A 26,371-nucleotide genomic window follows, 5' to 3' on the forward strand; every position below is an offset into this window, starting at 1 on the left:
TCAATTCATCTCCAAAATAATAGCCGGAGCGAGTCCATCCTGTAACCCTCCGACGGTCCCAATCGTTCTCTGAATTCTTGGGTCGGAACCAGGACTTGCTGATGTCTATGAAGAGGTTTCTCTGTGTCTCTCCTTCTGTATGAAGAGGCGCTGCTCTCTGTGGATCAATGCAATGTCTCTGAGTAGAAGAAGATGGCTTTTTCGACTAATCCCTGAGCCCAGGAACAGAGAGTGAAGCTGTCCCAGCAGACGCTGTGCTAACCACGCTTCCTTAAGGACTCCGCAGAGACCTATCCCTGCAGATGAACTTCCTCCAACACCTTTAATAACACCTACACCTCTGTCATGTGGCTGTAGAAAAGTGCTTTCACTTTCCCCCGTGATGTGTGAGCTTGTATTTCCAAGAGGCACTTTTTGTTTGGTTGCCAAGTTTGAGGATGACGATGATGAAGTCGGGCTGGTACGATGGTGAACTCCTCCAGATGAAGTACATCTTGACTCACAGAGCCACTTCCTGTCTGTTGGTGTTCCCATTGGCTGCCGGGGCGATGATGGCGGCGGTGGGAAGGGTTTTCTTGATGGAGGTGAGGCGGATGTGCGAGGTGCTGTGCATGTAGCTGGCCTGGCGCTCGGGGCGGGGACTTCGCCCACATCGCAGCTGACTGGAGAGGAAGAGGAGGGAGAAGAAGAAGAAGTTAAAGGTCACCTATTCTGCAAAATCCACTTATTCATGTCTTTTCTACATCAACATGTGTCCCCTCTTCTTCATGTCTCTTCTACATCAACATGTGTCCCCTCTTCTTCATGTCTCTTCTACATCAACATGTGTCCCCTCTTCTTCATGTCTCTTCTTCATCAACATGTGTCCCCTCTTCTTCATGTCTCTTCTACATCAACATGTGTCCCCTCTTCTTCATGTCTCTTCTACATCAACATGTGTCCCCTCTTCTTCATGTCTCTTCTACATCAACATGTGTCCCCTCTTCTTCATGTCTCTTCTACATCAACATGTGTCCCCTCTTCTTCATGTCTCTTCTACATCAACATGTGTCCCCTCTTCTTCATGTCTCTTCTACATCAACATGTGTCCCCTCTTCTTCATGTCTCTTCTACATCATGTGTCCCCTCTTCTTCATGTCTCTTCTACATCAACATGTGTCCCCTCTTCTTCATGTCTCTTCTACATCATGTGTCCCCTCTTCTTCATGTCTCTTCTACATCAACATGTGTCCCCTCTTCTTCATGTCTCTTCTACATCATGTGTCCCCTCTTCTTCATGTCTCTTCTACATCAACATGTGTCCCCTCTTCTTCATGTCTCTTCTTCATCAACATGTGTCCCCTCTTCTTCATGTCTCTTCTACATCAACATGTGTCCCCTCTTCTTCATGTCTCTTCTACATCACCATGTGTCCCCTCTTCTTCATGTCTCTTCTTCATCAACATGTGTCCCCTCTTCTTCATGTCTCTTCTACATCAACATGTGTCCCCTCTTCTTCATGTCTCTCTTCTACATCAACATGTGTCCCCTCTTCTTCATGTCTCTTCTACATCAACATGTGTCCCCTCTTCTTCATGTCTCTTCTACATCAACATGTGTCCCCTCTTCTTCATGTCTCTTCTACATCACCATGTGTCCCCTCTTCTTCATGTCTCTTCTTCATCACCATGTGTCCCCTCTTCTTCATGTCTCTTCTACATCAACATGTGTCCCCTCTTCTTCATGTCTCTTCTTCATCAACATGTGTCCCCCTCTTCTTCATGTCTCTTCTACATCAACATGTGTCCCCTCTTCTTCATGTCTCTTCTACATCAACATGTGTCCCCTCTTCTTCATGTCTCTTCTTCATCAACATGTGTCCCCTCTTCTTCAGGTCTCTTCTACATCAACATGTGTCCCCTCTTCTTCATGTCTCTTCTACATCAACATGTGTCCCTCCTCTTCTTCATGTCTCTTCTACATCAACATGTGTCCCCTCTTCTTCATGTCTCTTCTACATCAACATGTGTCCCCTCTTCTTCATGTCTCTTCTTCATCAACATGTGTCCCCTCTTCTTCATGTCTCTTCTACATCAACATGTGTCCCCTCTTCTTCATGTCTCTTCTACATCAACATGTGTCCCCTCTTCTTCATGTCTCTTCTTCATCAACATGTGTCCCCTCTTCTTCATGTCTCTTCTACATCAACATGTGTCCCCTCTTCTTCATGTCTTTTCTACATCAACACGTGTCCCCTCTTCTTCATGTCTCTTCTACATCAACATGTGTCCCCTCTTCTTCATGTCTTTTCTACATCAACATGTGTCCCCTCTTCTTCATGTCTTTTCTACATCAACACGTGTCCCCTCTGAAGAGACTCTCTTTCCACAGAGGGGACACGTGTCTCTTCTACATCAACATGTTTCAGGAACAAAGATTCTCTCTCTTTTTGATCCATTTCTATAAAAACCTGTCTGAAAATGAGCGGATGAGATTTTGCCCACTTGATGATGTCATAACGATGTGTTGTCTTGTGTAACCATTAGCCAATCAGCAACCAAGGTAACCCCCCCCCCCCCTTATCACCTGAATCTCCTCCTAGAGCACCATTGACTTCTTCCTAACCAGATAGAGGACCTTTAAGGGAGTAGAGAAGCTGCATGAGGAGATGAAAAGACCTGAAGGATCTTAGGTCTTCAGGTCCACTTCATTTATACATCTTTAATTACAAATAGTTTAGTTGAATCCCAAAGGAGGTTGAACTGTTCCAGGTGTTAGTATGTGGCTCTGTACATGCTGCTCATCATGGGCATCTTCCTGCTAAAGCACAACAACTCAAAACAAGAAAGAAGAGAAAGGAGGAAAACTAAATGTTCTTTAATTCCAGTTTCTTTCATTTCAATCAAACATGGATTTATTTTGTTCCAATACTTTGGTTCTACAAAAGAAAATGACTTTGAAATGTGGAGCATAGTCACTAGAAAGAAATTGTAATTACATTTGTTATATAGAAGAAGAAAAACAAATCTGTTTTATCGGTTTCATTTTTTCTACAGTCCTTATTTTCGCTTTGTTGAGTAAGAGACAAATAGATTTTGTAATTGAGGACGAAGCCAAAGACGGAGATGGCTGTTCATGTGTGTAACGTAGAAATTAAAAAGCCACTTATCTAGAAATAAGTGAGAGAACGGCTCATCTGGGACACTTTCTTTAGTCTTCTTTTATTGTACACACTACAGAAACTCTAACTCTCGCCCAGTATCTGTGTCTAATATCTAGAGAATGTGTCTCTCCACTTGATATGAGACACAATCACTTCAGAAGTAACACTGCAGTGACATATAGGCTCTTGTTTTTAGACAATGCATCATCTTGTTAAGTCGAACCATCTTATTTTGAGTTGTATCTCAAATGAAACACATAGTTTTTTAGATATTTATGAGAAAATCACCAACCCCTTTTTATTTCAAGACATCTCACCAAGCTAATGTTCTTGTTCTATTGGCAGATTTGTGTTCTTATTTCAAGGAAGTGGTCTTTGCAGCAAACTCCCAAAGACTCAATTATAAAACGTTAAAGTGGAAAAGGTGAAGGCTGAACATTTCCTCACACTTGAATATTAACATTTGTCATTGTGAATAATGAAAAATAAACCCGAGGAGAGGTGAGTTATGGCGCCTGCTTCCTTCTGTTTTAATTGCTTCCCCATTTCCAGATATCTCTCCTGCTGTGAGGGATGAACACAAATCTCCCCCTAATGAAAGCCTGTCACACTGCGACAGTTTCAGGAGGAAGTGTGAGTTCTGAAGAGGGTTTCCATCGTGCGGAGGTAATCGTAATGTTTAGTGGAAGTGGGAGAACTCAGATGGAGGTTTAGAAAAACACGAAGCCATGATTACTCCATCATCGTCGGGTTTATGGAGTCCATTTACGGAGAAAATGGAAGTGCTCCACGTCTGTTTCCATCAATCTCTTTCAGACTCTTACAAATGTTCAGCCTGCCGGGAAAAGTTTTGATTAGTCTGCTGTCGCAATTTCTGTACACAGCCGTCCGCCGCCAGCCTGAGGACATCAATTCATTTTACTCTATGCATTTTATAGTTTTAATCAGTAGAGAAACACAGAACTGTTGAAGCTATAACCCGATGCATATTATTCTACTACTCTAACAGAAAACTGCATGGTATGTGGATGCATAACGGAGACACACACAACTTGCAAAATCTAAAATTGAGTTTATTATTTTAAGAATTTGGGATCATATCCAGATCTGTAAAGTGCTGTAAATATGTAACATCGAAGTCATATTTGTATTTCATATATTTTTGAAGCTGATTGACTTCAAGTATATATGAGTTTTTGTTCGGGCAGAGCGAGGCATTAGCACATTGGCATCAGCTGTTTGATGCATAATTCATAAACACTGGCTCATCATCAGCTGTTTGAACCCCAGCTGACAACCGGTGGCTTTTGTGTTATCATTTCCAATCATTGGCTTCATCAGGATCTCTATGGGTTTGTTAACCTGTTAAGCCCTGAGCCTGTTTTTCAGGTCTCAGGCTCGAAAATGCCATTCCCAGAACAAATGCCCATATCTTCCCTTCTAAAAGGGTTAAATTAATAATCTTTTTTCTCAAAGTAATGATAAACCTGTGAGTTGGATGTAGAAAAGTCAGAATCAATATAGATGTTTTTTATTTTAAAGAAAATTCAGATTTTACATAGTAAAAAACTGTAAATTATAGTGTCCGTCCAAACATTATTTTTTACTTATAGTGAAAACTACCCTTGGATGATGGGTTAGTAGACTAAAAGCTTTAGGAATCCAAAGTACAACATATAATAAGTACCCCTGTATCAAGATTGATGCAAAACAAGTGACATTTGACCTTTTTAGAGAGATTTAGCCAAAAACCCCACTTCTGGGGTCATTTGGGTGGATTTGACCTATCTCTGGCCCCCCTTGCTCGATTTTGATGAATGAAATCTCTTTATAACCGCTAGAGCCAATGAAATCTCTTTATAACCGCTAGAGCCAATGGAATCGAGGGAAAGTTCTATACACACCAACACGTTAACAAATAAGGAGTGAGAGTGACGCGTTTACCAAAAACCGGAAGCTGCATACACTCTGGTGGCTACCATTAGCAGCTAACTTTTCCGCTCCGATATTTACATAAAAAATGGAATTATGGATTATAAATAATTTCTTCAAAGGCACAGGTACATTATCAACCTATGGATCAACAGTTGTAGCATTTTTTTTTTCCGTTTTAATGCCATTGAACACGTCTTTTGACCTAATTGACAGCTACGGTGAGACGATCTGCCGTAAAAGCTCCGTAAAGGTACGTGTTGTGATGTCTGTGTTTGCTTCCCCTGTCGCAAGTTCGGATCGCTCAGTGATGATACTATACCTAAATAATCAGTGGAGTCTCAGCTTTAATCGGCTATATTGTATGTGCAGCTACGATAAGTAATAAGGGTATCTTTATCTTGAATTGTGTGCCGCAGTGCGTTAGAATTTGTTCGCTCAGGGGTCATTTAGACGCTTCTTATGAGACTTGTGTTTTGTTTTGGTAAAAATGGTTCATATCGTCAGTTAGCTGAGATTCTTCCCGTTAATCTGGTGCTACACATTAATAGTTTCATAAATGTTAAGAAGCCCTGAGACATTATCTCGAAAACAAAACGGTGGGAGGGGTCCAATGGGGGGACCGCCGTGCTTAAGAGGTTAAAGAACAATTATTTAAAGGTCCCCTATTATGGGGGACCTTTAAAACAATTATTTTGTCAGTTTCAAATCTTGTTTTTTCAGGTTTCACATTTTTTGTCTGAAAGCGGATAAAAAAGATCTGAAGGCGAAAAAAAATGTGAAACCTGAAAAAACAAGATTTGAAACTGGAAAAATTATTGTTTTGAATCTAAAAATGTAAAAACTGCAACTGAAAAAAATAATATTCAACCTGAACAACTATTTCAAATACTTATTTTTAGTTTGAATACATCATTGTATTTTGTATCTAATCTTCTCAGCTCTGATTTGACTCGGTGTCTCACCTGTTGAAGTGCCTTCTGAAGCTCTCGCTGAGCAGGTAGAGGGCGAAGGGGTTGACGCAGGACGAGGAGAAGCTGAGGACTCTGGAGAGCAGCGTGACGACCAGGTGAGCCACAGACAGGTCCATCTGCTGGTAGTGGAACGAGCGGTACATGTAGAGAACGTGGTTGGGGAACCAGCAGAGGGCGAACAGGCCCACGAACACCAGCACGATCTTCGCCAGGCGCTTCCTCGTCTCCATCTGCACGCCAGGAAACAAAGAGAAGCAGTCAGAGGGGGTGGAGATACAGATGAATGTTTATGGATGTTCTTCACAGAGTTCAGGTGTTTAATAGTCTTATGACCTGAGGAATTCGGTTTCTTCCATTCAATTAGTAAAGACCTTTTGTGTTTTATGTCTAGTAGTTGCATTGGAATCCCATTGTGTCACGTTCCTGACACCGAATGCCTCTCACTGCGGCAGAACGTTGGTCTGACTCGTAAAAACTAAACTACACTTTTTGAAAGATATTCCCCGTCGTATACCAAAGTTAGTTTTAGGAGACAGGGTTGATTTGAACAGATCTGGACACAACATGTCTGATCCTGGAGTTGCAGAAGCCTCGAGGGAAGATGTCAGAGAAGATAAAACGGTCAACAAACACGTCTAGTTTCCCCCGGTGGAAGTAATGCCGGTAGAAACACATCTCTTCACTGCAGCTTCAGCATCCATAACACATGATGTGGGAATCGTTAAAAGCATGATGCAAAGCACAAGAACACATGCGGGTTAAAAGCAATCACGTGTCTAAAGGGGTGAAATGTAATCACACTGGAGAGGTGTTCCACCGGGAGAAGGATGCTAAAAGCCTCATGATGAAATGGACAGAGGGAGGCAATGGATGTGAAGTCATGTTTTAAAAGGAGAGCTTCAGTTTGACCTTGTCAGGCGGACGCTCAGAGACTCAGAGACAAACGCAGAAGGTCAATTCTGTCTCTCGCGTGCTCAGGTCGGCCAACGGGAAGATGTCAGCAGTGTTTCTCAGAGAGCTTTCAGTGTTTCTGCAGACCTGCTGAACTCCTCAAGAGTCAAGGTTCAAGGCTTTCATGGTCATTTAGCTACGAAATGTCAATGAAAGCCTGAGGTCACAGGCTCCTCAACAGAACACAATACAACAGATGAAATAGTGCAAGTAAATACAAATACAATAGAAATCAATAGAATAGAAATAGTAATCCTGATTATACACTGAGCAGAGAGCAGGAGGAAATACCCAGGGTGGGGACGACTTGAAATATAGTCGATTACAAGAAAACTGAGATAAATATCTGAATCATTTTGGATTGCTGCAAAATCCAACAAGTTGCTCCTTAAATCTGGAAACAGCTTTCTTTATAATCCTGAACGCCAACAAGCGCTCCGTCCCAGCTGTGTGCGTCACTCTTTAGTGTCCCCTGGTCTCCCAGCTGTCTGCGTCACTCTTTAGTGTCCCCTGGTCTCCCAGCTGTGTGCGCCACTCTTTAGTGTCCCCTGGTCTCCCAGCTGTGTGCGTCACTCTTTAGTGTCCCCCTGGTCTCCCAGCTGTGTGCGTCACTCTTTAGTGTCCCCTGGTCTCCCAGCTGTGTGCGTCACTCTTTAGTGTCCCCTGGTCTCCAGCTGTGTGCGTCACTCTTTAGTGTCCCCTGGTCTCCCAGCTGTGTGCGTCACTCTTTAGTGTCCCCTGGTCTCCAGCTGTGTGCGTCACTCTTTAGTGTCCCCTGCAGTGGCGGCTGGTGGAAAATATTTTAGGTGGGGCTGTGGAAATGGTGATCAAACAATACTAGAGGGGTCCGGGGGGATGCTCCCCCGGTAATCTTTTTGAGAAAAGACCCCTTAAATCATGACTTCTGGTGATGTTAGAGGGGGGGAGGGGGGGGGGGGAGAAGGACAATTTGAGGCTTTAAAAATATGAGAAGACTGATCAATACCTCCATAACTTCAGTGTGGTTAGCTATGAATCTTCCAAACTTCCAACACCTTGTCCTGGACATAGTTTCTACAGCATAAACTGTGTAACAGTACAGTAGGCCCACACAAACTGCAGAACACCGGGGCTTTGGGAACACTGATTTAATTCCCATTTAACCTGTTAAGGGGCTTTTTTCCCCCGTTTTTTTTCTCACGAAACTGTGTCTCAGGGCTTCTTAAAATGTAATAAACTATTCATGTGTCCTACTCAGAGGAAACGCATCTAACTGATGATATGAACCATGTTTACCGAAACAAAACACAAGTCTCACAAGAAGCGTCTAAATGAGCCCTGAGCGAAAAAATGCTAACGCACTCTAGGTATAAATCAATCGATATACTTATCGGATATGCACAAACAAGCTTACAAACTGAGATTCCATATATTCTAGAAATATAAGTATCGTCACTGAGCGATCAGAACTCGCGACAGGGGAAGCAAATACAGACATCACACGACGTAGCAAAACATGGAGATATGCTCACCTTTTGCAGAATAACAATTCTGATCAAAAACGAGAAAAACGCAGCTGAAGGTTAATCCATAAATTAATCCAATGTGTCTGTCACTTTGAAAAATGATTGATGATCCATAATTCCATTTTTATGTCAAAAACGGAGTTTTCATTAGCTGCTAAATGGTAGCTTCCAGAGTGTATGACAGCTTCCTGTTTTGTCTCCTTGGATACGAGTCCAAACAACTCACAGACTGCACCGGGCGCTCACGTAGGAGCCCTGTGACCATCATATTTGACGACGCTGATTGGCTGAAATTATGTTTTCGCGGCATAGTTTACACGTTACATATAGCAACAGTCAGCTGCTAGTGGCTGCTGCCGCACTGGTTGAGGGCTCCTCTCTTAGCGCCCAGACGAGAGAAGGTACACGGGCAAGGCCAGGCAGGAAACATGTGACTTATCAGTAACTTTAGACATCGTAACACAATTTTAAACGAGATTTTATTGTAGATTATACATTTTACTGATACCAATGATATAATATTTACCTTGTTCATTAAAAAAAAAAATATATATTTTTTAAAATATTTTTTTTATTTTTATTTTTATTTTTAAATATGGGAAGAGGTGGGGCGGCGCCCCTAGCGCCCCTATGGACCGGCCGCCACTGGTCCCCTGGTCTCCGTTGTGTTTTGAGCTTCTTGCAGCGTTCAGTTTCTGCAGCTTTTAGTAAACCCTGCTCATGTCTCCTCAAGTTGCTGAATGTTCTCTAAATGCTGCATGTGTTGCTGAAGATGTTTCTTCATGTGGAACCTTTGGGGTTTTATATCTGCATCCTTTCTGAAGCTGCAGAGAGTTTCTAACACCTGTCGGCCTTCATACTCAGCTGATTTGACTCTATCAAAATGTCATTTGCAGGAAAATAAAGAGATCAGAAAGAGTTTGGCGAAACCTTGTTTCTCGCTTCAAAAGTCGAGCAATGTTCTACTTTTGAAGCGTCAGCCAATCGAATCATATGCAGGTACAAGCTCTAGCCAATCAAACCGTGTGCTTGTGTGTCCGGGGCGGGAGATTCATGTGATTGGTTGTTGGTCGAGCTTCAGACACGCCCGCCGGCAAGCTTCAACGCACGCCGCCGTGTGGACGTTAAAGCTTCACATCGCACCTTCACCGACTCGAGTCTTAAAGACGTCAAACGGGAAATAAAAAACAGAAAGCTGCTGTTCGCTGAGCCGATCATCTCTGAGTTCTGTACGCTCTGATTTTGGCATTTTCCCCAAAGATCCTCTTAGGCAGCTGAAGCATCTTAAGGTGGATTACATACATGTGAGTGTGCATGCATTGTCAGAGGAATGAATACACCTGGGCTCTTCTATCTCACACACACACACACACACACACACACACACACACACACACACACACACACACACACACACACACACACACACACACACACACACACACACACACACACACACCACACACACACACACACAATGGATGATGGATCTCCTGCAGAGACGCTAACTGCTCCTCGGTCTCACAGCAGGGAGCCGAGACAGCTGGGAGTTTCTTTGGGATGTTTCCACACCTGAGGCTTCAACCTGTCATATCTCTATGAAGCTGACACTTGTTACGCTGTCAGAGGAAACACAGCGAGCCGTCCAGTATCACATTGTAGAATCTGTTTTATATAATCATGTGTTTTTAAGTGAGTTATTCATTGAGTTTCCTGGAAAGAGGCCGATCTATTTCTTCACCAACAGTCGTTTCCATTGGCCTGTGTGGTATCTGCTAAACAAGGTCATGACATCTGGGATCATGTAAAGTCCGAGGAGACAGAGGATGCAACATATGACATATTTTATTTGTATTTACTTGCACAATTGTATCTGTTTTATTGTGTTGCTCTGTTGGAGGAGCCTGTGAGATATCTACACTGTAGCTATGAACAAATGACAATAAAAGCTTTGAATCTTGAAAATGACTGAATAAGGTCAAGGTTAGATACGTACGCTCTCTGAAGTGTTTATAACCTGTGAGATCTTCTTAGGCTGCTTTTACACGGGAACGTTTGCGTTTATGCACAGTATGCGCTTTCAAAAAAGTCTTCCGTTCACATGCATTCGTTTCATTTAATGTGTCTGTTCAAACGAGACCGCTGGACACGCTGTAGTACATATGCCAGGACTGTAAGTGGCGCTGTAACTTCCGCCACAAAATACACCAAAAGCAGCGAAGAAGACCCCGGAGCAGCACCGCAGCAATGTTGCCATGGCTACCCTTCTGTTTATGCCCCGCGGTGGATTTAGCAACATGTAGTTCATGTAATTCTCCATGTCCACTTGTTGCTGATGGTTGTGGTAGAGGAGCTGTAGATGTTGCACTAACATCTGTAGCATGGTCAGTAGCTACTAGCAGTAGCTACTGACAGTAGCTACTGGCCATGCTACAGCAGTGAGCAGCAGAGGCGGGGAGAGGTGGGGCTATCGTTATTTTTTCAGGAAATATTCGTATAGAGGCGATTACACGGACTCCTTTGACCCCCCAGAGAGCTTCGTTTGCAAATCTATCCATCTTGGGACCCGTTATCGTTTGTGGGGTCCGTTTGTTACGGCCTTGTGTAAATAATAGGGCTATACGTAAGAGAAACTATGCAGATACAAGCCGTTTCGTTCTCGTGTAAATGTGGCCTTAGTCGATAGGCATTACACTAGTGACTGCTTTGCTGCAAGGTAATGTGTCTCTTATAGGGCTGTACAGCGATATCATATCTTACTTGAACCATCTCTGTGTTTTTATAGATTCCTCTTTGTCTTATTCTTTAATGTTGTGAGTGTCACATCAGATCCTCCGCCATCAAACATGCTTTTAATCCACTCCTTTGAACTCCTAACGTTTGAAATGATAACGAAGCTTCTTCAAAGGCTCGACTTTATTAGAAAAAGATGAAACATGATCCACTCATGAAAAGAGAGTCTGCGTTAGAAGACAGAGAGACAAACATATCTGTGACGCGTTCACTGACCCTGACCTGAATAGGGTTTAAAGAATGCTACCTGTTTACTGTAGAGACATCTTTTTAATGCTGGGATTGATTTGAAGGCATTATGCATATTTTATATTTCTTCTAAATGACTCGCAACAGCGCAGAAGTCCGGCTCATTTGACCTCCTAAAAACACATTTTCTGCAGAATATAAATACAGATTTGTGGAGACTGTGTTGGTTTTAAAGGAGAAAAGATTGACATTAATAGACAAAGATGATCAGCTGCAGAGAGGTGAAACAAACCGGTGATGTGTTCAGTGATTAAAGTGAATGGGAGGGTGGAGTGTGTTCTGGGAAATGTCTTTTTCATGGCAAGAAATGATGTTAAGTGTGTGTGAGTGTGTGATAAGGAACATGGTGGCTCCTGTGAGTCATGAGCAAATGAAGGTCAGCATACTTCAGGACGACAGGAGGAACATATAATTACCATGTGACTCGCTGATGTGATGTAAACACCTCTGATTGGTTTGGGTTTATGACACAGAGCCAGTGTCCTTGGTGAAGTGGAACCACAGTGAAGAGGCAAAACGCTGAGTCATGTAACAGGTCTTTGGAATTGCTTTTGCTCCACCACTCCATCAACTTAATAATGATCATTAATTATTATAATTGATTGGCTCTCGGTCTGGAATGTCAGTCTTCCCAATCCTTTTGTTCCAGACAAAAGGATTCTCACACTTTGAGATTACCCTGAGGTTAGATTGTAATAAATGTGCTGATCCTCATTAGGTCAATGTTTGCATGCATTGATGCAAGTATTGATACTCTGAATACTATGATTATAACACACACACACGCACGCACGCACGCACACACACACACACACACACACACACACACACACACACACACACACAACACACACACACACACACACACACACACACACATACACGCACACACACACACACACACACACACACACATACACACACACACACACACACACACACACACACACACACACATACACACACATACACGTCACACACACACACACACACACAACACACACACACACACACACACACACATACACGCACACACACACACACACACACACACACACACTCGCCATTTGTCCTTTTGAATGTGCAATAAGCAAAAACCAGAGGAAATGAAAAAGTGTCGCTTTCATTCACAGACATAAATCTGAAAGGTATCAGGACCTTTTATCTCAATGTGAACACACACACACAGACACACACACACACACACATACACACACACACACAGACACACACACACACACACAACACACACACACACACACACACACACTCTTTCAGTGTTGTTTATCTGACGCAGACAAACAGGAAGTGTGCTTTTCTATTTGTTGTTGCATTTTAGAATAGAAATGTATATTTTAAAGTCTAGTATACTGACTATATTTAGTCAGCAGGATAATATCCACATTTTACCACCACTTTATTATTTCTGAAGTAAAAAGCTAATGTTGGGCTATAAAGGAACAACCCAGTCTCACGGCATTTCGTGTTATAGTCACGAAATTAATTTAATCTATTGATTCGTGTTCACCAACACGATTTTCCCCTTTTTTCGTGTCACACAGAACGATTTTAAATGCAATGTATTTCTATTGTAGTATGTTTCGTGCCTGCAACACGTCTTTTTGGTCCGGTCGGGTCTTGGAAGACCAGAAGCTGTGTGGTTCATAAAAACATGTTCTTACTCAATATCTTACCCTAAGCCTAACCCTATCCCTTTTATTTTAAATTGTATAATGTCTGAGTTTTTTGCCGTCAGTGAGGAAAAGAAATGTCTCAGAGCCTCAGAATACTGACATCTGTATTTTATGTCATCTTTTTTTCCTTCTAATTTGTTATTATTTGGTGCAGGCACGAAACATACTACCAATATAAATACATTGCTTCTAAATCGTTCTGTGTCAGAACACTGAAATCTTTATTATTTTAAATGTCTTTTTCCTTCTAATTTGTTATTATTACATTGCTTTTAAAATCGTTCTGTGACGCGAAAAAAATGGCGAATCGTGTTGGTGAACACGAATCAATAGATTAATTTCGTGACTATAACACGAAAATGCCGTGAGACTGTGTTGACAAGGAACTACTGCACGGTCACCATGACTTCACGTCACCACCTGCTAAGCTAAATGAGGCTAACGTTGGGCTATAAAGGAACTACAGCACGGTCACATGACTTGACGTCACCCACCGCTAAGCTAAAGGAGGCTAATGTTGGGCTATAAAGGAACTACAGCACAGGTCACATGACTTGACGTCACCACCCGCTAAGCTAAGGAGGCTAATGTTGGGCTATAAAGGACTACAGCACGGTCACATGACTTGACCGTCACCACCGCTAAGCTAAAGGAGGCTAATGTTGGGCTATAAAGGAACTACAGCACGGTCACATGACTTGACGTCACCACCGCTAAGCTAAAGGAGGCTAATGTTGGGCTATAAAGGAACTACAGCACGGTCACATGACTTGACGTCACCACCGCTAAGCTAAAGGAGGCTAATGTTGGGCTATAGAGGAACTACAGCACGGTCACATGACTTCACGTCACCACCGCTAAGCTAAAGGAGGCTAATGTTGGGCTATAGAGGAATACAGCACGGTCACATGACTTCACGTCAACCACCGCTAAGCTAAAGGTGGCTAATGTTGGGCTATAAAGGAACACAGCACGGTCACATGACTTCACGTCACCACCGCTAAGCTAAAGGTGGCTAATGTTGGGCTATAAAGGAACTACAGCACGGTCACATGACTTGACGTCACCACCGCTAAGCTAAAGGAGGCTAATGTTGGGCTATAGAGGAACTACAGCACGGTCACATGACTTCACGTCACCACCGCTAAGCTAAAGGTGGCTAATGTGGGCTATAAAGGAACTACAGCACGGTCACATGACTTCACGTCACCACCGCTAAGCTAAAGGAGGCTAATGTTGGGCTATAAAGGAACTACAGCACGGTCCACATGACTTCACGTCACCACCCGCTAAGCTAAAGGTGGCTAATGTTGGGCTATACAGGAACTACAGCATTATTTAGACTTGTTTGGCTGCTTGTCTACATTACATTAAAGCCACTTGAAACCAGCCTGATGATTGTCTCTCTGTTAAATATTCCCCAACCATCAGCTGCAGAGTGTCTGATGCTCTTAAAAGACATGTTTCAATGCATCTCTTCTGTTGGTTTATTTAACACACAACGAGAGAGCCATTATTTCTAGCCTTGAGCCCTTCTCTCACAGGCTAATGTAATACCATGCTGCCTTAAGCTTATCATCAAAACCAACAAACAAACAAACCGTGGAGCGAAGTTTAATCTGGAAATATGTGCACAAACAACAATAAACACAAAGCAAAACAAATAAATGTCAGCGCCTCTCCAGCCTGCGTTTCCAGGGTCCTGCTTTTTCATTCCTCATTGCACATTTTCTGGAAAGATGAACAATGAAGGTTATGATTCAGAGAAAGCCACGACCCGAGGCGTTTCTCAGACTTCTCCAGTCAGGTTTAAGTGGAATCTGATGTCCTTCAGACTGAACGCTCTGACAATAACAAGTCTTCAAAAGGTCCATCCCACTAAGGCTGCGTTATAGTTCAGCTATATGACAAAATATGTAAGTCCAAAAATGTCAGTAAAAGAACAGGTAGAAAAGGATCGAAATGAATTTGGAAAGTATGTGAACAAACGTGATTAACATTTCTGAAAAACAATATCAGAAAGTATGTGAAGAATATGTGTAAAAAAATATCCATTACATTTGCAAAAAGGTCTTAAAAAATGTCCAGAAATATGTTAAAGGAGCCCTGTTTCTGCTCAAGTTCAGGTTTATATTATATTTAGTGTCTTAATATAAACCTGAACACGAACTGAATGGGTCTCCTTTGAAAAGTCACTAAATAACAAAGACATCTACAATCGATACAAGCTTTCTCCAATCGGTGATGAGCTCTGATTAGGCTTTCCCGCTCTGAGTGTGTGTGTGTGTGTGTGTGTGTGTGTGTGTGTGTTGTGGTGTGTGTGTGTGTGTGTGTGTGTGTGTGTGTGTGTGCGTGCGTGCGTGCGTGCGTGCGTGCGTGCGTGCGTGCGTGCGTGCGTGCGTGCGTGCGTGCGTGCGTGCGTGCGTGCGTGCGTGCGTGCGTGTGTATTCTCCAGGAACATAATGAACAATCCGTCCTCTCAGATAAGACGTGTTTGGCATCGCTCCCCCACCACAAGTCACACATAGATTAATTAGATGACAGGCGATTCGATGGAGATAGGGGGAGATAGATCCAAAAAAGGGGGAGGGGATGTTTGTAGAAATAACCCTTTGCAGCTCGATTAGAATCTCCCTGGTATTACTAATAAGTATCAAGAGGATAGGAAGAATTGACCAATAGTATTTGCTCTGTAACAGCTGATTTGTGTGCCTAAATGAACTCCATAGTAAAAAGGTGATTAATGTATGCTTACATGTGGACTAATTTCTAAATTGTTCTCAGGAAGATCAAACTGGGATAAACCAGGTTTAACTGGGAAAAGACAGACAGGACTTTAAAGCAGGAAATAACAGACATGAATTATAGATTATAATGTAGAAAGGAGAGAATCAAGGGATTAACCTGAGCAAATGTACTCTGAGGTTAGATTGTGGACGAGCATAAAAGGACCAATTAAGTAATTAAGGATGGTTCTTTAGGAAAAACATCCCAGGAACTCATGAGGAATTGAAGGTCCTGTAAAATCATGTGTTTCCAAAAAACATTTGTACACAGACCTGATTTGTGTCGTCGAAAATGGAAAGCTTCTTCCCTAAATGACTGCCACCAAGTCGGAGAAAAACTCATTTCTAAATATCATCGTAAGGTGTACTCAAGCTTGCTTTTTGTGGCCTAATCCAGAACGTATGTAGACAGGGTGGTCTTCATACATATGGCATAGTATATACACCTAGACCTTTTAAGACCTGGGAAAAAGAAACGTGGTATTGTTATTTTTTTGTTCACCATCATGTGTAGGGGTTCGGTTTGGAATTGGGGCCTTTTTTCTTGAGAACTTTTCTAAATCAAAGAGTAAACACAAAGATCTGGATCCTGACAAAGTAGAAGTGATGTGGGGAAATGGTTAAAGGAGATCAAAAAAACTATAGGCACCTTTTCTACTCCTCTCATTGGTACATTCTCAGCTTTTTCCTCCACTCGCGACTCGTTCTATCAAGGCTTCTGGACCAGATGTATTTTCTGCATAAACTAATATCCGTGCTTCAGACCATCAGAGAGTCTTCACGCCTCACTGACGTCTCCGATGATTCACTGTTTGTTAGTCAGCGAGTCTCCATTAACCCCGAGATGTTGGAGGTCATCTTCTCTGCAGCGTTTCAGACATGCAGAGGGCTCCTGTGTTTTGTAACGGAGAGATTTTGCTGCAGGATTTATGAGTTTTCAGGATGACAGCGTAGGTTAATGGGCTCCACACAGAGTATGAGAAATGGAAAGCAAGTTATATTATAATAACAACTGAAGCAAGTCTGTACCGTTACGTAATGAAGACACTCTTACGGTCAAAATGCAAGAACTCTTTGTGAGTCTTTTCGGGAAAGTATTGTTTGTTCAAGTCATTGAAAACAAGTACAAGTCCAGTATTTTATTAATATTGAGATGACTAGTCTTTTAAAATAAGTCTAGTTTAAGTCACAAGTGTGGAAAAGTTAACATTTTGAAACTTGCAATATAGAAAAGTGAACAGTTCAAGAATGAGTTGAAATATATTCAATCAATTCTTAAGAGACTCTTTAAAAATCTGAGCTTATTGTTAATTAGTCCGATTAATTATTTGTCTGGTTTCAAACAGAGGGTGAAAAGAGGTGGAGCAGCACAGGCAGTATGAGAAAAATAAAGAGAGAAGATGTCTCTTTAAAAAGCATAAGTCTTAAACTGCAACCATGCGGAGTTCCTCAGGGTGCTGTTCTCGGCCCATTGCCATTTTTAATTTCCATCAACAATATTACAGTAGTAGTTATAGTCTGGAGCCAAACAAAAGGTTTAAAGTGAGTAAGCTGCCACTTTACATCGAATAAACTGAATTAAATGTGATTCGAAGACTATCTATACAAGCGTTTTCTGACCTTTTTGAACATAAAGCTCGGAGACATGTCACAATACTGATATACACCTGAACATCAGCAGGAGAGGACTCTTTAAAGTAGAGACACTACATACATCAGCAGGAGAGGACTCTTTAAAGTAGAGACACTACATACTGATATACACCTGAACATCAGCAGGAGAGGACTCTTTAAAGTAGAGACACTACATACTGATATACACCTGAACATCAGCAGGAGAGGACTCTTTAAAGTAGAGACACTACATACTGATATACACCTGAACATCAGCAGGAGAGGACTCTTTAAAGTAGAGACACTACATACTGATATACACCTGAACATCAGCAGGAGAGGACTCTTTAAAGTAGAGACACTACATACTGATATACACCTGAACATCAGCAGAGAGAGCACTCTTTAAAGTAGAGACACTACATACTGATATACACCTGAACATCAGCAGGAGAGGACTCTTTAAAGTAGAGACACTACATACTGATATACACCTGAACATCAGCAGGAGAGGACTCTTTAAAGTAGAGACACTACATACTGATATACACCTGAACATCAGCAGGAGAGGACTCTTTAAAGTAGAGACACTACATACTGATATACACCTGAACATCAGCAGGAGAGGACTCTTTAAAGTAGAGACACTACATACTGATATACACCTGAACATCAGCAGGAGAGCACTCTTTAAAGTAGAGACACTACATACTGATATACACCTGAAACATCAGCAGGAGAGGACTCTTTAAAGTAGAGACACTACATACTGATATAACCTGAACATCAGCAGGAGAGGACTCTTTAAAGTAGAGACACTACTACTAATATACACCTGAACATCAGCAGGAGAGGACTCTTTAAAGTAGAGACCACTACATACTGATATACACCTGAACATCAGCAGGAGAGGACTCTTTAAGGGAATCATTATCTTATCACAGACTTCATTGAGATAACTTGTAGAAAGCTTTGTGGCAGCAGCTTTTCTCACCTGTCTCTTGGTGTGTTCGCTGATCTCTCCCGGCATTTCGTGAGCGCTTTTGATCAGCGTGCGGGCGATGTGGTAGTAGTACACGGAGATGATGGTCAGAGGAATGAGGAAGTACACCAGGAAAATCATCACAGAGTGGATCTTAGGATGCATTTCATTGGACAGCGGGTACGGCACGCAGTTCACAAAGGTCCCGTTCGTTAGATCGCTGTGACCCTAAGGGGGGAGCAAGCAAGGAGAGAGGAGACACTTTTTATTTTTGTATTGATCTAACAGGGACAGTGCAGAATAATAAACATGTCTGTAAAGGTGCCAGAGTTAGCCATGTTTCAATCTGTAGTCCCTGGACAGAAGTCACCCTAACAACAAAGTGAATACAATCAGTAAAAAAACACAAGAGGCTTACAATACATCGAGTACAATTACTTTTCCTGAGCGGAATAATGCCATCTCCTCTTTCCCACCTGTTGTTAACCTATATCGTACATTTCATTTACATAGCACACTTCACAATGCTATGAGGAGAAAATACAATGAAAAAAAAAATTATCTAAGGAGCTTATTGAATAAACTATGGTAATATAAAAAAGGTTAAGAGCATAAAGGGTTAGAATACAAATAAATACAATAAAAGACAGTCAGTAAAATGCGGAGCGGAACAGGTGGGTTTTGAGGCTTTTCTTAAAAACGTTTCTTATATAGCGTTGTCTGTATGGTTATACATCTGAATGGAGGTGAGGTAAGGACGTATTTAATCAATGAGAGGAAAGGAAGCATATAGGAGAGGAAACAAGGAGAGGAGGACAGTCAGGAGGATCACAACACATCAGTGATTGCAGAGTCCAGCGGGAGTTCATCGTAAATCTGAGAGAGAATCAGTTTATCGCTGTCGGGGGGGTGATAGTAACGGAGATCCAGGATGAGCCTTCAACAGGAAGTGATGAACGGCTAACAGTCAGACTGAAACCAAACAAGGTCACCAACTACATCTGCCAGGATCTCATTATGTGGCCAAATCCAGCCGGGTTAGGGTTAGTCGTGTCAACTTTAAGGTCATAATGAAACAATAAACAAGGAAACATGTAAACAAATGCAGATGTTGCATGCAGAACACAGGCCTATAAGATAGACATAACTTAGTGTAATTTAAGTATATGCAGATGACACCATTTAACTTATTGAACACTTTGGGTACATTTTTAATTATGTTGCATTCTTAAGAAAGACAGTTATATATATATATATATATAGTGGTATATGAGCAGTGGTTGTTGTTCTGAAGCGGTATTTGTTGTGTTTCTGTGTGTGTTGTACCTGCATGGTGACGACTTGTGAGAAGATGGCTTCAGGAACAGCCAGCAGGACGGAGAGCAGCCAGATGGAGACGGCCTTCAGACACGTCCAGGACAGCGCTGGACGTCTGGATGTCCATCGGGTTCACGATCGCCTTGTACCTGACGGAGACAGCGAGAAAAACATCTATTGAGGCCCTGTAACCACTTCCTGTACCCTGGTATTCACGTCAATGGTTTTCTGAATGAGTGTTTCGTTGTTTCGTTCTGTTCTATGACATAAAATATGTCAATTAATGGTGGATTTAGAAACGGCAGGTTGCTAACAAGTGTCTAAATGAGAAGATTAAACATCATCACACCCAACATTAGCCACCTTTAGCTTAGCGGTGGTGACGTGAAGTCATGTGACCGTGCTGTAGTTCCTTTATAGCCCAACATTAGCCTCCTTTAGCTTAGCGGTGGTGACGTGAAGTCATGTGACCGTGCTGTAGTTCCTTTATAGCCCAACATTAGCCTCCTTTAGCTTAGCGGTGGTGACGTGAAGTCATGTGACCGTGCTGTAGTTCCTTTATAGCCCAACATTAGCCTCCTTTAGCTTAGCGGTGGTGACGTGAAGTCATGTGACCGTGCTGTAGTTCCTTTATAGCCCAACATTAGCCACCTTTAGCTTAGCGGTGGTGACGTGAAGTCATGTGACCGTGCTGTAGTTCCTTTACAGCCCAACATTAGCCACCTTTAGCTTAGCGGTGGTGACGTGAAGTCATGTGACCGTGCTGTAGTTCCTTTATAGCCCAACATTAGCCACCTTTAGCTTAGCGGTGGTGACGTGAAGTCATGTGACCGTGCTGTAGTTCCTTTATAGCCCAACATTAGCCGCCTTTAGCTTAGCGGTGGTGACGTGAAGTCATGTGACTGTGCTGTAGTTCCTTTATAGCCCAACATTAGCCGCCTTTAGCTTAGCGGTGATGACGTGAAGTCATGTGACGGCTGTAGTTCCTTTATAGCCCAACATTAGCCGCCTTTAGCTTAGCGGTGATGACGTGAAGTCATGTGACGTGCGTAGTTCCTTTATAGCCCAACATTAGCCTCCTTTAGCTTAGCGGTGATGACGTGAAGTCATGTGACCGTGCTGTAGTTCCTTTATAGCCAACATTAGCCTCCTTTAGCTTAGCGGTGATGACGTGAAGTCATGTGACCGTGCTGTAGTTCCTTTATAGCCCAACATTAGCCTCCTTTAGCTTAGCGGTGGTGACGTGAAGTCATGTGACCGTGCTGTAGTTCCTTTATAGCCCAACATTAGCCGCCTTTAGCTTAGCGGTGGTGACGTGAAGTCATGTGACCGTGCTGTGTTCCTTTATAGCCCAACATTAGCCGCCTTTAGCTTGGCGGTGGTGGCGTGAAGTCATGTGTTACAGGCTTGGCCTGTCATTTTAAGAGTAGCAGCCGCAAGGGGTTGTGGGTTTTGGAGTCTGTGTGTATGTAAAAAGTGATGGCCAAGGCGAAGTGCAGAGGTATGAAGAGAGAGACGAAAGGATAGAGAAAGTGGTCAGAAAAGGAAAAGTGTCTAGTTTGTATGTGTGTAATACAGTGTCAATGTAACTGTTTACTGTGAAGAACGTGAATAAACGGAGGTTCTTCCCACGGCACCCGAACACCCCGTTTCATCATTTTTCCCCTCAAAGTGTCTGGGCAGCTGGTTGCCGGCTGACAACGAGCCAAATCAGAAACCACCGGTGTGTATTCGAAACTACAGTTTCGGTGCCGAGATACCGTTAGTAAATAAGGTAACACATGTGACCATGCTGTAGTTCCTTTATAGCCCAACATTAGCCACCTTTAGCTTAGCGGTGGTGACGTGAAGTCATGTGACCGTGCTGTAGTTCCTTTATAAGCCCAACATTAGCCTCCTATTAGCTTAGCGGTGATGACGTGAAGTCATGTGACCGTGCTGTAGTTCCTTTATAGCCCAACATTAGCCTCCTTTAGCTTAGCGGTGATGACGTGAAGTCATGTGACCGTGCTGTAGTTCCTTTATAGCCCAACATTAGCCTCCTTTAGCTTAGCGGTGGTGACGTGAAGTCATGTGACCGTGCTGTAGTTCCTTTATAGCCCAACATTAGCCGCCTTTAGCTTAGCGGTGGTGACGTGAAGTCATGTGTTACAGGCTTGGCCTGTCATTTTAAGAGTAGCAGCCGCAAGGGGTTGTGGGTTTTGGAGTCTGTGTGTATGTAAAAGTGATGGCCAAGGCGAAGTGCAGAGGTATGAAGAGAGAGACGAAAGGATAGAGAAAGTGGTCAGAAAAGGAAAAGTGTCTAGTTTGTATGTGTGTAATACAGTGTCAATGTAACTGTTTACTGTGAAGAACGTGAATAAACGGAGGTTCTTCCCACGGCACCCGAACACCCCGTTTCATCATTTTTCCCCTCAAGTGTCTGGGCAGCTGGTTGCCGGCTGACAACGAGCCAAATCAGAAACCACCGGTGTGTATTCGAAACTACAGTTTCGGTGCCGAGATACCGTTAGTAAATAAGGTAAACACATGTGACCATGCTGTAGTTCCTTTATAGCCCAACATTAGCCACCTTTAGCTTAGCGGTGGTGACGTGAAGTCATGTGAACGTGCTGTAGTTCCTTTATAGCCCAACATTAGCCTCTTTAGCTTAGCGGTGGTGACGTGAAGTCATGTGACCGTGCTGTAGTTCCTTTATAGCCCAACATTAGCCTCCTTTAGCTTAGCGGTGGTGACGTGAAGTCATGTGACCGTGCTGTAGTTCCTTTATAGCCCAAGATTAGCCTCATTTAGCTTTAGCTTTGTTGACGTCACTGGGGGAAATGCAGCTCGTTTCGTCCCTGTCTTTCTCGCCCAAAGTTTATCTTCGACAGAAACTGTGATTACAGAGACTGAAAAGCCTGTTTGTTCAACCCAGTCTCACGGCATTTCGTGTTATTAGTCACGAAATTAATTTAATCTATTGATTCGTGTTCACCAACACGATTTTCACCTTTTTTTCGTGTCACACAGAACGATTTTAAAAGCAATGTATTTCTATTGGTAGTATGTTTCGTGCCTGCAACACGTCTTTTTGTCCGGTCGGGTCTTGGAAGACCAGAAGCTGTGTGGTTCATAAAAACATGTTCTTACTCAATATCTTACCCTAAGCCTAACCCTATCCCTTTTATTTTAAATTGTATAATGTCTGAGTTTTTTTGCCGTCAGTGAGGAAAAGAAATGTCTCAGAGCCTCAGAATACTGACATCTGTATTTTTATGGAGGACGGAACATGACTTAAGTATAAATAAATAAATAAATAAATAGGCAAATAAATAGGCAAATAAATAAATAAATAAATAGGCAAATAAATAAATAAATAAATAAATAAATAAATAAATAAATAGGCAAATAAATAAATAAAATGAAAATAAAACAGACACACACGTTATTATATATCTTTCATATATTTCTACATTTACGACATACATTTATTTATTATATTTATGTGTCCGTATGCTAATGAGGTGGGCGGTCCTAACCTCAGTCTGAAGCAGGATTGGTTACAGGAGTGGTGATCATTTCTGGCAGAGGGCTATACTAACGCCTGGCTAACCGCGCTGATTCGAATGCAGGAGCTTTACTGTTTAGCCCTTATCTTTATACATCCATGGTTTATCCACAGTTGTAAGGATTATTTATGGGTATTGGTTTAAGAGCCATTGGAGATCATTAGATCAGCGGACCATTTAGAGAACGGAGAACCAAAAGACTATGTCCAGTTTCGTGTGGAACGATGTATAGAGGACTTGGCTCAGCTCGACATGGATGTGGATGTTAACCCAGCTGTGTTTGAGAGTCTTCAAGAGGTTGCCCGCCAACTTGAAATCCTCTCGGAAACAGAAGAGGCGACCCTTGGGCGTCCATCTTACATGTTGCCCCCAAACGTTATTGAAGCACATCTTCGTTGGGGGCACACCGCTGGGGACATCGCGAACGGGTGTGCGAAAGAACAATTATTAAAGAAGCCATTAGCGAGTTGCCGTGGGTGTACACTGTACACAGAATGAACAGATGTGACTTGCCACGAACCTCTTGCTTCTGCCTGGCTCCAACAATTGGCAAATCCTGCTTCAGACTGAGGTTAGGACCGCCCACCTCATTAGCATACGGACACATAAATATAAATAAATAAATGTATGTCGCGTAAATGTAGAAATATATGAAAGATATATAATAACGTGTGTTCTGTTTTATTTTCGACTTTTATTTATTTATACATTGGTGTATTTATTTCCATATTTATTTATGCATTTATTTATTTATTTATTTTTTATTATTTATTTTATTTATTGTGTATTTATTTCAACATTTATTTTTATTTATTTATGTTTATTTCGTCATTTATTTATTCCTGTATTTATTTATTCCTGTATTTATTTATTTATTTACTATTTATTTATTTATTCCTGTATTTCTTCATACATTTATTTACACATTTATTTATTTATTATTTATACTTAAGTCATGTTCCGTCCTCCATATATTTTATGTCATCTTTTTTTCCTTCTAATTTGTTATTATTTGGTGCAGGCACGAAACATACTACCAATATAAATACATTGCTTCTAAAATCGTTCTGTGTCAGAATACTGAAATCTGTATTTTTTTTAATGTCTTTTTCCTTGTAATTTGTTATTATTTACATTGCTTTTAAAATCGTTCTGTGTGACACGAAAAAAATGGCGAAATCGTGTTGGTGAACACGAATCAATAGATTAATTTCATGACTATAACACGAAATGCTGTGAGACTGTGTTGGTTTGTTGGAGCAGATGGGCCAGCAGACGTGAGTGTTGGACTTAATCTCTGTGTGAGAATCCGTCTACAGTGGTGTTTCTTTAAAGAATACACCGTGTCTATCTTTGTTTACATATTAAAGGAAACAGAAAATGCTGATTTCCAACAAGTTATTATATACTGCATCGTTTGTGTATAAAAGCTGCGTCCTGGTGTATCTTGGTGTCAGGATGTTGATCTGTGTTTGAGTTTCTGCTTCCAGCTGGACTGGATTTGTCCTCCAGATTTCACTCTGATTTCTCGTCTCTAAATAAAAACTCTTCTTGCTGTGCTTCACTCAGGGTCACAGAGTCATCCCCCTCTCTCATAAATCGTACATCTTTATGCCGTGTCACACTTCATGTCTTGGTGATGAGTTATTGATTATTAATGTCAGGTATAGGAGATAGACAGCGTGTCCCCAGGCTGTAAATATCACCACACAGAGTGCAGTGAAGAGTTGTTAAAGCTGGTGAGATGAACCTGGTATGAGAAACAATGGAGGCAACAGGACTGAATGCAGCAGAGGAAACATGGAGGGGAATACAGAGTAACATCAAAAGGGACGTCATTTACTTGCACTATTATCTGGTTGCTCTGTTGGAGGAGCCTGTGAACTAATCATTTCATTGTCATAACTACACTGTAGCTATGTACAAATGACAATAAAAGCCTTGAATCTTGAATCAGTGTGTGTGCAGGAGAGTTAACACATCAAACTGGGGAAGCATTTCTTTAGGAGCTGGATATCTGTACGAGACATTGTGCGTCTTTCAGAATTTTATATTTTTTCAGAAAAAAAGTCAGAATTTTAAGATTTTCAGAATTTGATAAAAGCTCTGAATTTTTTGATTTTCAGAGAAATGTCAGAATTGATGAAAAATGACTTTATCTATCTTTTGTTTGATATTATCTGTTTTATTTGTTCTATGTCCTATACAGTATATATTCATGTTGCTCTGTTGGAGGAGCCTGTGACTTCAGTTTTCATTGACATCTACACTGTAGATGCTGAGCACATGACGATGAAGACTTGAGATGAGCGTAGTAACAGGATGCTGAATTAACTACAGAATGATACCGCTTCATTAAAAACCTTATTTATTAAGTCTGTACACATGACGGCTAGCAGGACACTTGTAACATTCGTGCTTCCTGAGTGGAGTTTGGATGGATCAGGGCGAAGAAAGAAAAGAAGAGAAAATCAACGTTTCTTTACTGTATTTGGACTGAACGCTCCCTGGATCACAGCTCAGTGAGTTATGACCTGAGCTCCAGTAGCTCCACGCTATCATCCGTCTGCTTCTGTCCAGACGCTCACAACAACGCTGCATAAAACAAATGACGCTTCTCTTCCTGTGTGTGTGACCAGGGGTTTAACTTGGTTTGAGAAGGGGGGGACACACAAAACAGAGGGTCTTGGGGTTTGGGGTCTTGGGGTCTTGGGGTCCTCTGCCAGAAAAAAAATTCTCGATTTGAATCCCATTTCCTGCATTTCTACCAACCATTTAGGGTATGGTGATAGAAAATCCAAGAAAAATATAATGATCCCATAATGATCAATTCTGCCAGAAAGAATCTATCCATCTATCTATCTATCTATCCATCCATCCA

General features: G+C 41.9%; 1 protein-coding gene across 1 annotated transcript in view; it reads right to left on the reverse strand.

The window, feature by feature from the left end:
• Positions 1-499: 499 nt before the first annotated feature.
• The window catches only part of nmbr (neuromedin B receptor), a 51,841-nt gene continuing 25,969 nt past the window's right edge, over positions 500-26,371 (reverse strand). The window contains 5 exon segments of the mRNA XM_034116054.1: positions 500-662; positions 6,040-6,278; positions 18,635-18,850; positions 19,949-20,039; positions 20,041-20,088. Of these exon segments, the coding sequence (XP_033971945.1) occupies positions 500-662; positions 6,040-6,278; positions 18,635-18,850; positions 19,949-20,039; positions 20,041-20,088 (757 nt within the window).

This window comes from Trematomus bernacchii, unplaced genomic scaffold, assembly GCF_902827165.1.
Source record: "Trematomus bernacchii unplaced genomic scaffold, fTreBer1.1, whole genome shotgun sequence".
NCBI lineage: Eukaryota > Metazoa > Chordata > Actinopteri > Perciformes > Nototheniidae > Trematomus > Trematomus bernacchii.